This window comes from Monodon monoceros, unplaced genomic scaffold (assembly GCF_005190385.1).
Source record: "Monodon monoceros isolate NGI ecotype Baffin Bay Population unplaced genomic scaffold, NGI_Narwhal_1 Super_Scaffold_12, whole genome shotgun sequence".
NCBI lineage: Eukaryota > Metazoa > Chordata > Mammalia > Artiodactyla > Monodontidae > Monodon > Monodon monoceros.
The window spans coordinates 162,507,039-162,522,804 of NW_021703768.1; the positions used below are offsets into that span (position 1 = coordinate 162,507,039).

Sequence of the window (15,766 nt, forward strand, 5' to 3'; positions counted from 1 at the left end):
ATCTCCCTGCTCTGGACCATATGCTGCACTCTGTTACAATGTGGGGAGGCTGGGCACATCCGGGACCTACCCCCCACCCCTACGTCAAGGAGTTGCCGGTCCCGGCCCACCTCTCTCTGGGTCTGAGTCCTCCGTGTTCCGCCAGCCAACACACCCATCCCTACCAATTGTTCCTCCACACCAGCCTCCAGAAACAGCTTTCAAACAGCCCGGGAGGTCTCTCCCCTGCTCAGACACCTTCTGTGGCAGTCACCTACAGACAAACACAGTCACCTACAACGGTATCTCTCTACTATATCCTTCTCTTTTGTATCTCCTCCCAAGTCTCACTCCTCAATACTCCCTGCTCACAGGTCCTTCCAACTCACCTCCGTATCTTTGCTTAGGCTGCTCTCTCTGCATGGTATAGTCACACCTCATCCCCTTTTTCCCCTGCACCTAGCCAAAGTATGTTTTCTCTTTAGATTTAGACCGGACACCACCTCCTCTAAGTCTCCCCCGAATACCAGCCCTGTCCTGTGCACCTATCACGTTAGGGATGTGATTTATTCACTCATTCAACAAACATTCATCCAGCAACTGCTGTGTGCCAGGCCTTGTGCTGGGGAGAGGGGAGACACAGAGGTAAACAAGACAGTGACAGCCCCTGCTTGTAGAACTGACAAGCTGGGTAGTGGGGGGCAGACAGAAGTTCACCAAATAATTATAACTAGTGATTGTTTAAGTCACAATTGCGCCGAGTTCCATGGGAGACAAAAGCAGGAGATAGGATTTAATAGGAGCCATGCCCAGCGCTGGGGGTGTCAGGGGTAGCCTACAGGCGGAAGTGACGGTAAAGCAGCAACTTGAAAAAGGAATAGGAGACAGCGGAGGAAAGAATGGAAAACAGAGCTCCAGGCAAAGGGAACAGCGTGTGCAAAGGCCCTGAGGCTCTGGCATGTTTGAGGACGGGGAAAAGAGACCAGTGTCATCAGAGCCCAAAGATGGCAAAGAGGTGATCCATCCCGAGGCCTGGGAAGGAGGAAAGACGCCAGGTCCTGAAGCCTGTGGGACTTTGCAATAGTCTGGTCAGGGTTTGCTTTTCCTACACTGTGAGTCCTCCAGGGAGAAAAGCAGGTCTGGTTCATCATAGTCAGCAAATGTTGCCGAATAAAACTCTGGATGGATGAATGAACCAGCAAAGGCAGAATGCACCCCCAAAAGAAGGGAGGGCTGTGTGAGTGAAAGCCCTACGTGGTACAGGAAGGCGGTACCTAAGGGAGTTACAAACACAGTAACAGTAAGACAGGCTCACAGATCTGAGTTTCTTTCCACCAACGAACATTTATCAGGCACCTGTAACGTGCCAGGCACTGCTTTAAGCACTGGGGACTCAGGGCAAACAAAACAGACAAAAATCCCTGTCCTCATGGGGCAGACATTCTAGTGGAGGACAGACAGGCAATTAGCACAACAGAGACATAAGTGATATGGCATGTTATAAGTGAGACGGGAAAAATGCAGGGAAAGGGGGATCAAGGTGGGAAGGCTGACATTTTGGTAGGCTTCCTGAGGAGATGATATTTATACAGAACTGGAGAGGTGAGGGAGCAAGTCCTGTGGATAACTAAGGAGAGAGTGTCCTAAGCAAAGGGAGGAGCATGTGCAAAGGTCCTGAGACTGGAATGTGCCCAATATTTTGGAGGAACAGTGAGGAGCCCAGTGTGGCTGGAACAGAGTGAGCGAGGGGAGAGAGGGAGGAGGGGAGGGCAGGGAGGTGATGGGGCAGAGTGTGCAGGGCCTTGTGGGCCAAAGGGAGGACTTGAGCTTTTCCTCTGACTGAGGTGGGAGCCACAGAAGGTTCTGAGCAGAGGACAGATGTAAACTGATTCAAGAGTTCACAGGCTTCATTGGCCACTGTGAGAAGAAGAGACTTTGGGGTATGTATTAGTTTCCTAGGGCTGCTGTAACAAAGTACCACAAACTGGGTGGCTTAAAACAACAGAAATCTATTTATTTGGTCCCAGTTCTAGAGACTGAAAGTCCAAGCTTAAGGTCTCGGCAGGGCCATGCTCCTTCTGAAGGCTCGTTGGGGCATGGGGTGGGAATCCTGCCTTGCCTCTTCTAGTTTGGTGGATCCTGGCAATCCTTGGCATCCCTTGGCTTAGAGCCACATCACTCCAATCTCTGCCTCCATCTTCACATGGCTTTCTTCCTTCTGTGTGTGCCTTCTTATATGGACACCAGTCATTGGATACAGGGTCCCCCTAATCCAGTATAACCTATTCTTAACTTAGTTCATTACATCTACAAAGACCCTATTTCCTAATAAGATCACACTCTGAGGTTCTGGGTGGACAAGAATTTTGGGGGGAAATTATTCAGTCCAGTACAGGGATTGAGGGTGGAACTTGGGAGACTAAAGAGGAGTTTGAACCTTGTCGGTCATTTACTAGCAATGGGGACACTTCACCCTCTGACCCTCAGTTTGCTCATCAGGAGAATGGAGCTGCTGCAAGAATGTTTTGAGCTAGCATAGAGAGCTTAGCACAGCACCCTCCATGGCTGTCAACTTTTCTTATAATAAAGCAGACCCCACACAGGCAAATCTCAAGATAGATCCTCTTCCTCTATCCCTTTCCTCATCCTGCTTTCAGCATCATCCAGCCCAGAGCTGAGCACCTGGGAGCTTTTCAAGGTCAGTCAGGAGAGATTGGGGAAGGTGTCTCCAAGATGGTAAAGAGATTATGGGTGTGGTTCTGCATCCACAGGGTGGCTACCGAGGCTCGGAGGCAAATGTATCCCTCACAGCTCTTGTCCTGATCGCTCTGAATGAGGGGAAGGAGTTGTGCAACCAGAAGATACCGGTAGGACCCAAAGACGAGGGCAGGGTCTGCAGGGTGCCATACCCCCTGCACACAGGGGCTCCCCTACCCCCATGTCCTTCTTAGTGCTTTCCTCCCTTCTAACTCCCAGACCCCTTTCCTCTGATCACCTCCCTCTAGCCTCTTCTCTTGACTTTCTAGAACTTGGCTGCCAGCATGAAGCAAGCCGGTGACTTCCTGGAGAAAAAACTCCCCCACATTCAGACAACCTTTGCCATAGCCATAGCCTCCTATGCTCTGGCCCTCACCAGGAGCCCCCGAGCCAACGACCGCCTGGACAGCGTTGCCAGCCAGGGTGGGTGTGGGCCACTTTTCAACCAACTATGTGTTAACCACAGTCACGGGGGCAGAGAGAGGGGGATTGTATGATCTCAAATCCAGCAAAATGTGATTCTTCATTTATGAGCACCTATGGTGTGCCAACCCTTGAGCTCAGACCCTGAGAAACCAAGGTGAACAAGACTGATGTGGTCCCTGCCCTCAAAAGTCCCCAGCGTTCCTGGGGGAGGCAGATGGAAGACAAACAGATCAAAAGAGAATTACTAATTGAGACAGGCGCTGAGATAATAACATACAAGGTGGGTGGGAGTGATGATGAGGGGAGGGAAGTATAGACTGGAGAACTGGGAAGGTCTCTGTGAAAAGGGGACCCCTCAGCTGGAATGAAAGATGATAACGCTCACCTATGTGAAAGGCCAAGGATATTCCAAGCAGTGGGAATGGCATGTGCAAATGCTCTGAAGTGGGAAAGTGCTTGGTATGTTCGAGAATGGAAAGAAATTCTTAAAACATAGGTAACTGAGAGGGGTTTGCTTCCCATGGCCTGCGCTATCCCATCCCTGAGTGTCCTGATCCCATCCTCTCCATTCCCCAAGTCAAGAGGAGTGGAGGTAGAAAAACTCACTTGCAGTGGGACCGAGAGGAATGTGGAGGGGCTTCTTTGAACCTCAATTTCCCCAACTCTAAATAGTGTCCCTGTCTCCTAGAGTGGTTCTGAAAAATGCAATGTCCATACATCTCCTCAGCAAAGATTTTCATGTAAAGTAGGTGCTCAATAAAATAGCAGATGAGAAAAACTGGGCAATATGACATGAGGAGAGGGCAGGTTTAGGTAGGTGGGCCCAGATCTGCGTGACAAGGTGGGCATCCATCTTCTAGACAAAACCCATTGGCCAGTGGACGACCTGGACACGGCCTCCCTCTACACCATTGAGGCCACGGCCTATGCACTGATGCAGAAGCTGGAGCTGGGTCGGCACAACGAGACGCACGCCATCGCCAAGTGGCTACTGGAGAAACGGGAGCTGGGAGGAGGCTTCCAGTCCACCCAGGTGACTGGAGCCTCAGAAACTGGGGGGGGAGGGGGAAGGGGGAGGGGGGACGGGGGTCACTAGCCGAGGTGCTGACATTACTGGCCCGCCGGAAGGAGCTGTCCGTGGTGCTCGTGCCCCACGGGGCTCCGGTGCGCTGTCAGTGGTGCTGACCCGAGGCCCCCATCCCAACACCCAGACCACGGTCGTGGCCATAGAGGCCCTCACACGCTTCCGCGAAGCTGTCCCCTTCAACGGTGTCCAGGATCTCCGCGTCCAGATCAGAGCCCCCAAGAGAGCCTTGAATATGGAATGGCTCATCGATGAGAACAATGCCTACCAGCTGCGGTCAGCAAAGGTATGGAGCTAAGGGGCAGCTGGGAAGTCCACATGGTAGTTACACTGGAGATGAGACCAAGAGTCATGTCCCTGGAAATCTCCCCTCACCAATATTATCCAATCACCATTGGCTATACTATCAATGTATTGGTTCATTCATTCCACAAACATTTCCTGAGCACCTACTGTGTGCCAAGCATTCTCCTGGGTTACATTATGAAACATCTGTGGTCCCTATTCTCAAAGCACTTACAGTCTAGAGAGAAACTAAGACAATAAATATAATTCTACATTCCACTTTAAGCTTTCAGAACACAGGGGAATGAAATAAGTGTGTAAAGGACATAATAACCTGGGTATGGGGAGTAAGGTAATCTCCATGACCTTACTCCATGAAGGAGGTGATAGTCACCTTCAATTATTCAATCATCTTTTTTGAGCACTTACTGTGTGTCAGACACTGTTCTAGGTTCTGGGAATATGGCCATGAACAAGACAGAAAAAAAAAAATCCCCGTCCCTGTAGAATTTTATATTTTAGTGGGGATAGACAAAAAAGCAATGTGAATAAGTAGAATATGTAATGTGTTAAATGACGGCAAGTGCTATGGGAAAGAATTAAGCAGGGAGGCGGTGGGAACATCAAGGAGTTGTAATTAGGCTGGGTAGCGAAGGTCTCACCAAGAAGGTAATATCTGAGCAAAGACCTTACGGAAAGGCAGATGTGATCCTTGTGGATATCTAGGCAGAACAAACAGCAAGTGCAAAGGCACTGAGGCAAGAGTGTTCTAAGAACAGCAATGGGATTTAAGCAGGGGTGATGTGATTGGATGTGAATTTGTAAAATTTTGCTCTGGCCGATGAGGGAAGAATGAATGAGGGAAACAAGAGTAGATGCAGGGACTTCCCTGGTGGTCCAGTGGGTAAGACTCCGCGCTCCCAATGTAGGCGGCCCGGGTTTGATCCCTGGTCAGGGAACTAGATCCCTCATGCGTGCCACAACGAAGATCCTGCGTGCCGCGACTAAGACCTGGTGCAGCCTAAATAAATAAATAATAAATAAATAAATCGTTTTTAAAAAAAGAAGGAAAAGTAAAACCATCTTCATGGAGAGAGGTAGGAGAGTCATTAGATGCCGTTAGGGAAATAACTGAGGCCCCAGTGCCCGTGCATTCTTTCCTCTCCATCCCCACTGCGTGTAAGTCATGTTTTGCTGCTTCTTCTCCCCTCAAATCCTTCTCCCCTCTCTTTTCAGTTCTCTGCCCAGGATGACCTAGAGATCAAAGCCAGCGGCAGTGGAAGAGGCACCATCTCAGTAGGTCTTGTGTTCCTTAGCTAGAGCCCAGGGCTCCCCCAGTTGGTGGAAATAGAGGCAAATATAGACTCCAAAACAAGATTGAAATAAGCAATAACCTTAGCTACCATTTAGGACACAACCATTTGTTAGGAATCAATCTAAGGACACCTCAAAACCCCCCTGAGAAGCTGGTAAAAATATGGGCTCCATTTGATGGGTGGGGAAATAGAGGTTTTCACTTTCAGTAAGTCAAGAGTCAGGGAAGACAGAGACCAGAGATCTTTGGACCCCTCTGCCCCTCCTATGTTGAATCCCTGAAGGGGTCTCTTTCCTTGCCCCCCCAAAAGAAAGATTCTCCCACCGGGGTGCCTCTCAAAACCCAGAGAACAACTCCACCCTTCCCCCAATATCTGAAGGCTCCATTACATCGTCTGGCCCTATGCCCTATGACCCAGGAGGACAGCCTTCTTTGTCACCAAATTCAAGGTAGCCTGCTATCATGTTTCAGGCAATAGAGCCACAGTTGAATCCCTGCCTTTGTTGTGTGACCTCAGGCAAGTCACACTCCACCTTAAACTTCAGCTAATTTTAAATTACATAAAATAAGAAATTCAGTTCCTCGGTCGGACTAGTCACATTTCAAGTGCTCAATAACCACATGTGCAGACTTCCCTGGCAGTCCAGTGGTTAAGACTCCCTGCTTCCATCGCAGGGGGCATGGGTTCAATCCCTGGTCGGGGAACTAAGATCCCGCATGCTGCATGGCACAACCAAAAAAAAAAAGCCACGTGTCTAGTGGTTGCCACACGGACAGCACAGATAGAGACTATTGCCAACACTGCGGGAAGTTCTATTACAGAGCTGGCCTGCCTAGACTATATAGGGTGTTCTGGCCACTGAACACATGGATTGAACGGGAAAGACCTCGCTGTGAATTCCCCATGGGGCAGAGAGCTGGGCAGGCAGGAGGAAAGGAGTTAGTGTGGATGGGCTCTGACGCCTCCCCCTCCGACAGATCCTGACCATGTACCACAGGTCTCCAGAGTCCTGGGAGGACACCTGCAACCTGTACCACCTGAATGTGACTCTTCACACAGCCCCGAAAGGTGAGCCTGGACTCAGGGATACCCAGCTCTTCTTTTTTATTACTTTATTTTAGCTATCATTCAGTAAGCATCTCTATTGCTTTATTCAGCCATTCAACAAATATTTTTCTAACATCTTTATTGGAGTATAATTGCTTTACAATGGTGTGTTAGTTTCTGCTGTATAACAAAGTGAATCAGCTATACATATATCCCCATATCTCCTCCTTCTTGCGTCTCCCTCCCACCCTCCTTATCTCACCCCTCTAGGTGGACACAAAGCACCGAGCTGATCTCCCGGTGTTATGAGGCTGCTTCCCACTGGCTATCTGTCTTACATTTGGTAGTGTATATATGTCCATGCCGCTCTCTCGCTTCGTCCCAGCTTCCCCTTCCCCAACAAATCTTCTTTGAGCATTTACTAGGTGCTACACCCTGTTCCTTGGCCCTGGGCACGTAGGCATGAACAAGAAAACCATCCCATCTTCTCCTGGAGCCCACACTCTAGTAGAAGGACGCAAACAATACAACAATAACAGTATATTATACTTCTATTGTTACTTATTTATAACATAAGTGAATCTGCATTTTAAAATATAAATATGAAGCATAATAGCAGGTGATGATAAGTACCATATAAAATAAAGTAGGAAAAGGTGCTACAGACTTGGAGGAAGTCCAGGGGAAGCTCTCTGAGGAGGTGGCATTTGAGATGAAACATGAAAGAAGTGAGAGAGTGAGCCAGGAAGGATCTGAGGGAAGAGCATTCCAGGCAGACGGAACAGCAGGTGCAAAGGGCCTGAGGCAAGAATGAACTCACTTGGTTTGAGCAACAGCAGGGAGGCCAGTGTGGCTACAGAGGAGCAAGGGGTAGATTTTTCGTTGAACAAGTTGGAGAGGTGATGGGGTAGATGGTGCAGGGACTTACAAGCCATGGTGAGGACTCTAGCGTTTGCTTGGAGTGAAATAGGAGCCAGAGAGGGTTCTGAGTAGAAGAGGGACATGACCTAGCACAGGTTCGCACAGGCTCCCTCTGGCCGCTGTGGGGAAAACGGACTATAGAGGGCACAGGTGGGAGCTGGGAGACCAAGGAAGAGGTGACTGCACTGGTCCTGCAGGAAATGATGGGGCTGGACCAGGGAAGGGGCTGTGGAGATGATCAGAAATGGATTCCAGAGTTTCCAGTCTGGGGTACCAAGAAGGAAGAGACAGGACTTTGCCACTGGGAGCTCACTGTCGGGGTAGGGGGAAACAAGTCTCACCAGTTCCAAGACTTTTAGGGACTAAAAGTGACCAAGACTTTGGTTTGGACCCCATTTCTTAATTGTAGTAGTAGCAGTAGTAGTAGTAATATGATAATGGTAGTAATACTATAGTAATAATAACTGACAGCTATCAAGCACTAATCAGGCATTATGTTAAATGCTTTACTTGTATTAACTCACTTAAAATTAACCAGCTGGGTTGGGAATATTATGATCCCCATTTACAGTTTAGGAAACCAAAGCACAGAGAGGTTAAACAACTTGCTCAAAGTCATAGCAGAGCCAGGATTTGAACCCAGGAAGCTGGCCCCAGAGGCTGTGTTACCCAGCCTCTAAATTCCTGCCTTCTCTCTGCAGATAATAAAAAGGGGGAAGCGACCTTTCAGCTCCGGATGGAAACAAGGTCAGGTCACCAGGATCGTGGACTGGGCAGGAGGAAGGACCCACTTCCTGGAATCCAGACTCTTTAGCAGCTCTCCCTATGTACTGAGTGGAGGGAGGGAACCAGCCACACTTGCCTCTCCATGCCTGCTCCCTCATCCCTACCTCTCCTCCTGCCCTCCGCTGCCTGTCCCCCATTCTGCCTCCTACCCCACCCTTCCATGTTTATCTACCATCCTGCTACCCCAACCCTGCCCCCCAGCTTTCCCTGTCCCAGAAAGGCGGGCTCCTGCACGGTGAACATGCACCATGACCCAGATGCCCAGGGCTAGCTCTGAACCCCACGACTCTCCCCTCTCTTCATCTTCTCCAGACATTCCAGCCCCCACCCCAGTCTGGCTCTGTCTCCCAAATACCCTCACCCAGGTCTGTCCCAGATTTTAAAAAAAATTGTATTGAGCACCTAATTGGTGCCAGGCTCTGTTCTAGGAGCTGGGGGCACAGCTGTGAGCAAAAGGCAGCTCCTCCCCGCCTGGTGGAGCTCACAGACTATCAGGGGAGAAAAACAATAACCGAATAATCACCCAGAGTCAATGCAAAATGACAACCGTGATTAAATGTGGCAAAGGAGAGGTCCACGGAGCCACAGGAGGGCAAATTAGAGAATGATCTGGTGTGCGGGCTGGGGAAGGCTTCCCAGAGGGGGTGATGCATCCGCTGAAATTGCAAAGGTGACAGGATTTTTCAGGGCAAAGAGGGAGGAAGAATTCCAGGCTGAGAGAACAGCATGTGCCAAGGTCCAGTGGCAGGCAAGAGACTGACACTTCAGAGCAATCAATCAGAGGCCAGAGGGGAAGGTGAAGTGAAAGGATGAGACCAGGTGTTTTGGTAAAGCAAGGAAGTTAAGCAAGGAGGCAACATACCAGATTTCTGTTTGCTAAAGCTGTATCCTCTTGGGGGTAGAGGAGTGACAGGCAGACACAGGAGAAGGCTACTGCCCTTGTCCAGGCAAGAGGTGATGACAGTGGGAGCGTGGGAGAGGGGCAAGGGGACAGTGGGAAGACTCTGGTGCTGTGAAATCCCCAGGTACCAGGGTCATCGAGAGGCCACAATGACCATCATGGAGGTCTCCCTGCTCACCGGCTTCTACCCCAACCAGGATGACCTCAAACAGGTAATGAGCAGGGCGGGGATGCCCTGGCAACATCCCACATTCCCCGAGTGGGTGCAGAACAGCATCTACCTGGGTCAAGACCCCCAGGTTAATGCCCCAGAGTCCCTGCCCCAAGGTCAGCGGCCATGGTCACTTCTGGGGGACTCCCTGTATGACCTTAGCTAAATTCTTGCCCTGATTGTGCCTCAGTTTCCCCAACAGTGGGGCTGATTGGACAAGGGCCGGGAGCTCTGAGAGTTGCTTCACACTAACTGGAGCTCCCAGGGCTGGGTGCCTTGGAGGATCTCTGCCGACGCGCATTCCTCACCCTCTGCGCCAGCTCACGAGCGACGTGGAGAGGTACGCCTTCCAGTATGAGACCAAGACGACCTCCAGCGACAGCACTGTTGTCCTCTACCTGGAGAAGGTGAGGAAGGCCAGGTGTCCTCTGCCAGAGGTCCGTGGGCAGCCGGATGGGCGGAGAAACCACAATCAGCACCCTGGTCAGTGTTGTCCGAGAGCCACGCCCTCTGAAGTCAGCTCCTCAGTATTCAGGGCCACGCGGTCAGTGGTTATGGCCAAGGCCCTGTGGTCAGTACCCCATGCTCCGTGGCCCTGATCAGCTCAGACAGGACTTCCCTTCTCCAGCTCTCCCACGAGGCAGACACGGTACTGGGCTTCCGCGTCCACAGGATGCTGCAGGCGGAGTTCCTGCAGGCTGCCCAGGTCATGATCTACGACTACTACGAGCCTTGTGAGCAGGGGGCCTTGGGGTGGAGGGGTATCCCGGGAGGGTACAGGGCCTGAGAAGGACTGGGCCAGAAAAAAAGGGAGGGGTGAGGGGCGGGGCCAAAAGGGGGGAATGGGGCGTGGCAGAGGGGGTCCTTGGCTCCGTGGGAGGGGTGGCCAAGAGGGCGCCAGAAGGGACCCAAGGGGCGTGGTGATGAGGGGCGTGGCCTTCCTTGGTGGTTAAAGTGGCCCCGGGGAGAGGGGGGGGCCTGGAAGCGGGTGTGGCAGAGCTGAGAAGGGACTTGGCGTGGCCGGCTGGGTAAGGGTGGGCAAGAAGGGGGCAGCCTCTTTAAAGAGGAGGGACCTGTTAAGGGGGTGGCTGGGCGGGTCAGGTGGGGAGGGGCCTGCTGGGGGCGGAGCCAGACGTGCACCCAGCCCCCAGGAGCACTGGCCCAAGCCAACCCCGGTCACTCGCCTCTTCTCACAGCCCAGAGGTGCAGCTCCTTCTACAACCTGCCCACAGAGCACGCTTCCTTGAGGAAGATCTGCCACAGAGACGTGTGCAGATGCGCCGAGGGTGAGGTCATGGGGCTACGGAGGGCTGGGACTGCCAGGCTAGGGGTTCAAGAGCTTTTCATCACTTCCTGGGTGCCTTCTGGGCTGAGTTTAGACAGAGAGAGAGAGAGACAGAGAGATAGCAAGACAGAGACAAAGAGAGACAGAGAAAAGGAGACCCAGAGACAGAGAATGACACATACACTCAGGCACAGCCAAAGATCAGGCGAATCAGAGACACAGACACGGAGGGACACTCAGATGAGAGAAACAGAAAAGAAAAAGACCAAACGGAGAGACAGAGGAGGAGAGAGCACCCTACAGATCAGAAAGGCCAGACCCAGAGACCCAGCGGCTGCCGCCTGGGGCCGTATGGCGGTCAGATGGGAGGAAGGTCCCTCCACCAGTGCAGCTAGAACAGCCGCCCCCCCTCCCCCAACCTTCCAGAACAGTGCCCATCCCCAAAGGACAGCGACCACCTGCAGCAGGAACAGCTCCAGGCAGCAGCCTGTGAGGTTGGCGTGGACTTTGGTGAGTGTGGGGAGGGGCAGGGGGCGGCCCACCTGCAGGCTGGACACCAACACGACACCCTCCTGGACCCCTCCCCCAGTGTACAAGGCCAGGCTGGAGTCTGTGGAGACCTCCGCCTCCAGCCCCTACATCTACTACAACATGCAGGTCCAAGCCATTATCAAGAGTGGTATGTCCAAGGTGGCAGAGGAGGGGGCGTGGGGGCCTACCCCAGGGGTCCCAACGCGGAGGAGGACCAGGCCTATGCAAGCTCACACACTGGTTCTCCTCTCCTCCAGGCACGGACTCTGCCAAGCCCCTCACCATGAAGAAATTCGTCACTCACGCCACCTGCCATGACTCCCTGGGGCTGCAAGAACACGAGACATACCTCATCATGGGCCAGACATCAGACCTGTGGAGAGTCAAATCTGAGTGCGTGGGGGCCTCCTGCTGCCCTGGGGACTCAGGCTTGGGTCCCCTTCCCTACCCCAGTCCAGTCCTTGGTGTCAAAGTTTCTACTGCACCTGTCAACACGAGTCTTGGGTTTCAGGGCTGCCCTGAATGGAGGTGCAGGCTGTGCACTGCACAACTCCAGGGAACACCATTCATAAGGAGATGTTGTAAATGTAGTTGTAAATTTCCAACAGAGGGCAGGAAAGAGTCAGAGGAAGGGGAGCATTTTCTAATCCCCAGCAGTATGGGCTAGAGGTGGGGGGACCTGAGATGGCCTGGTGGAGTGGACGCTATAAGCTGTGGCTCTGAGAGTCTGTCAGGCAGGGCAGAGGGGCAAGTCAGAAAGGTCTCCACACCTTCAAGGCACCCGGCTCTCCTCACCATCCTGGCCACCTCTTGCCCACAGATACACCCATGTCCTGGGCAAGGAGACGTTCCTCATGCACTGGCCAGTGGATGGGGCAGTGGGCAAGAAGGAATTGCTGGACCAGCTGGAGGGGTTTTCAGAATATATGCGCACCCATGGCTGCGAGTCCTGAGACCCTGAGGCCTCTGCTGCTCTCAGGGGGTTGTCTCCAAGCATGCCCAGGTCCCTGGGCTTCACCGCAAATAAAGAGCAAGGAATATCATACTCAAACTCCAGACATGTGTTCCTGCCTCAGCATTCAGCAGGGGCCCTGCAGAACCTGCCCTGACATTGCTTGGACCTGCATCCTCCGTCCCACTCCTACTCCATTCCAATCACACTGGCCTTCTTTGTGTCCTTCCAACACCTGAGTTGATTCCCACCTCAGGGCCTTTGCACACACTGTCCCTTCCACCAGGTACACCTTCCTCCAGATGTCTTTATGGATTGAACACTTCCCTTATTTGGACTCTGTTTTAATGTCACTTCCTCAAAGATACTTGCTTTGGGGACTTCCCTGGTGGTCCAGTGGTAAAGAATCCGCCTTCCAATGCAGGGGTTGTGGGTCCAATCCCTGGTCGGGGAACTAAGATCCCACATGCCGCGGGGCAACTAAGCCCACGCGCCTCAACTAGAGAGCCCGTGAGCCACAAAGTACAGAGCCCACGCTCTCTGGAGCCCGCGAGCCACAACTAGAGAGAGAAAAACCTGCACGCCACAACTAGAGAGAAGCCCGCGTGCCGCAACAAAGAGCGTGCATGCCGCAACGAACATCCCGCATGCCGCAACGAAGACCTGATGCAGCCAAAAATAAAGTTAAAAAAAAATTTTTTTTAAGATTCTTGCTTTATAACATATCTAAAAATAGACCTCCTCCCACCACTCTCAGTAACACTTAAAAATATATTGTATGTGATATTTACTGGTTTGATTGTTAGTTAACTGGGTATTTCTCCTGCCCCACAATATCAGCTCTTTAAGACCAGGGGCCATGTCTGTCTTGTTCACTGCGGTACTCCCAGTTCCTAAACAGGGGCTGGTATATAGTAGGTGTTCAAGGAATGATTGTTGAATGAATGAATGAATGTAGCACCCACTCTGCAGTTGGTCCTAATGTAAGCTTTGACCGGGAACCCCAGGCAACTGGAGAAAGGAGACAAGGGGCAGGAGAGGGTGAGTGAGTTTCATCAATGTGGCCTGGAGTGGGAGCGGGAGACTGCCGCTCCAAGGCAGCAGCCCGTGGGGGTTGAGGGAGTGCTGGAGGGACTGCAAGGCATCCAGGATGGCTTGAACTTGGGATGTCAAGGACGGGCTGAAGGTGAGAGGGAGAAAAAGAAAGATGGGGTTTTGAACACCAGGCTAGAGGGATTGGTCATTATCAAGGGCAGTAGGGAGCCATGGAAGGTGTTTGAGCAGGAGATGAATTGACCAGCTCTGAAGTGGAAAGGCCCAGTTGACTGACAGGCAGAAACTGAGTTGATGGCAAGAAACCTGAAGAGGAGGTGGGGTTTGGGGCCACAGGATAGCATGGCAGCAGCTACCCGAATTCTAACTCTGCCTCCACCTCTTCCTGGCTGTGTGACATTAGCCCATTTACTCACCTCCTGTGCTTCGGTTTCCTCACCTCTAACATTACTTCCCTCAGAGAGTTCTTGTGAGTACCCAGCACATAGTAACTATTCAATAAACCTTCACTGGCCTAATTATCAATGAGCCAGACAAGAGGCCTTGGGGAGGGAGTAAAGCTGCTGGAATCCACACGACAATCAGAGAAGAAGGTCAGACCACAGCAACCCCTGCTCAAAACCCTCCCAGGTTCCCACTGCTCTGACACTGCAGCACTCAAGGCCCTGCAATGTGGCCCCGTCAACCTCCCTGACCCCAAGTCCCCCAGCTTCCCACTCACTCCACTCCAGCACACAGGCCGTCTTTCTTGGTTCCCAGAAACTCCAAGCTCTTTCTTGCCTCTGGGCCTTTGCATAAGCTGTTCCTTCTGCCCAAAACACGTTTCCCATGACTGCTTTCTCCTCACCCTTCAAGTCTCCCATCAGAGAGGCCTTCTCCAACCACCCTCACTAGATGAAATTGCATCCTTCCCTGAAGTTATCTCTGTCTGCAACCTGATTTTTTCCTTCCGACGAAACGTCACAGTGCATAATGATAAACTAGATTCTTTACTTACATCTTTGCTGTCTGTCTCCCCTACTGGACTGGGAGCTCCAGGAGAGCAGGGAGGCTGTCTTGGTCACAGATATAATTGCAGCAGTTCAGTGAGGGCCTGGCACATAGTAGCTGTTCATTTTGCTGAATGAAGGACTGAATAAATAAAAGAACGAAAGTGAGAGAGAAGGAAAAGAGGGAGGGATAAAGGGAGAGAGAGGGGGCTTCCCTGGTGGTACAGTGGTTGAGAGTGTGCCTGCCGATGTAGGGGACACGGGTTCGTGCCCCGGTCCGGGAAGATCCCACATGCCGCGGAGCGGCTGGGCCCGTGAGCCATGGCCGCTGGGCCTGAGCAGTCCGGAGCCTGTGCTCCGCAACGGGAGAGGTCACAACAGTGAGAGGCTCGCGTACCGCACCAAAAAAAAAAAAAAAAAAAAAAGGGAGAGAGAGAGATTAAAAAAAAAGGAAGAGGGACTACTCTGGTGGCGCAGTGGTTAAGAATCCGCCTGCCAATGCAGGGGACACAGGTTCGAGCCCTGGTCCATGAAGATCCCATATGCCACGGAGCAACTAAGCCCGTGCGCCACAACTACTGAGCCTGCACACCACAACTACTGAAGCCTGCATGCCTAGAGCCTGTGCTCCTCAAGAAGAGAAGCCACCGCAATGAAAATCCCGTGCACTTCAACGAAGAGTAGCCCCTGCTCGCCACAACTAGAGAAAGCCCGCACGCAGCAACGAAGACCCAACGTAGCCAAAAATAAGTAATAAATAAATATTTTTTAGAAAGGGGGCTTCCCTGATGGCACAGTGGTTGAGAGTCCGCCTGCCGATGCAGGGGACACGGGTTCGTGCCCCGGTCTGGGAAGATCCCACATGCCGCGGAGCGGCTGGGCCCGTGAGCCATGGCCGCTGGGCCTGAGCAGTCCGGAGCCTGTGCTCCGCAACGGGAGAAGCCACAACAGTGAGAGGTCCGTGTACCGCCAAAAAAAAAAAAAAAAAAAGGAAGAGAGTGATGGAGGGAGGGAAGGAGGAAGGAAGGAAGGTAGAAAGGATGAAAGGAAAGATGTCAGGGAGGCTCTGGCTTGTCTTTTTATATATATATAAATTTATTTATTTATTTTGACTGCTTTGGGTCTTCATTGTTGCACCCGGGCTTTCTCTAGTTACAGCAAGCAGGAGCTACTCTTCGTTGCAGTGCGTGGTCTTCTCATTGTGGTGGCTTCTCTTGTTGCAGAGCACGGGCTCTAGGCGCGC

At 52.0% G+C, this 15,766-nt stretch overlaps 1 protein-coding gene across 9 annotated transcripts in view; it reads left to right on the forward strand.

Annotated features, from left to right (window-relative positions):
- Window positions 1–13,258, forward strand: part of LOC114893098 (complement C3-like) — a 28,795-nt gene extending 15,537 nt beyond the window's left edge. For 2 of the 9 annotated variants that reach the window (XM_029218620.1, XM_029218624.1), the window contains 13 exons: window positions 2,751–2,846; window positions 3,006–3,159; window positions 4,023–4,195; window positions 4,374–4,532; window positions 5,768–5,827; window positions 6,825–6,915; window positions 8,517–8,562; window positions 9,627–9,714; window positions 10,034–10,120; window positions 10,342–10,447; window positions 10,910–11,677; window positions 11,787–11,922; window positions 12,350–13,258. In XM_029218620.1, the coding sequence (XP_029074453.1) occupies window positions 2,751–2,846; window positions 3,006–3,159; window positions 4,023–4,195; window positions 4,374–4,532; window positions 5,768–5,827; window positions 6,825–6,915; window positions 8,517–8,562; window positions 9,627–9,714; window positions 10,034–10,120; window positions 10,342–10,447; window positions 10,910–11,677; window positions 11,787–11,922; window positions 12,350–12,482 (2,097 nt within the window). In that variant the 3' untranslated portion in view covers window positions 12,483–13,258. The other 7 variants (XR_003792828.1, XM_029218622.1, XR_003792827.1 and 4 more) reach the window with 7 other exon arrangements.
- The last annotated feature ends 2,508 nt before the right edge of the window (window positions 13,259–15,766 follow it).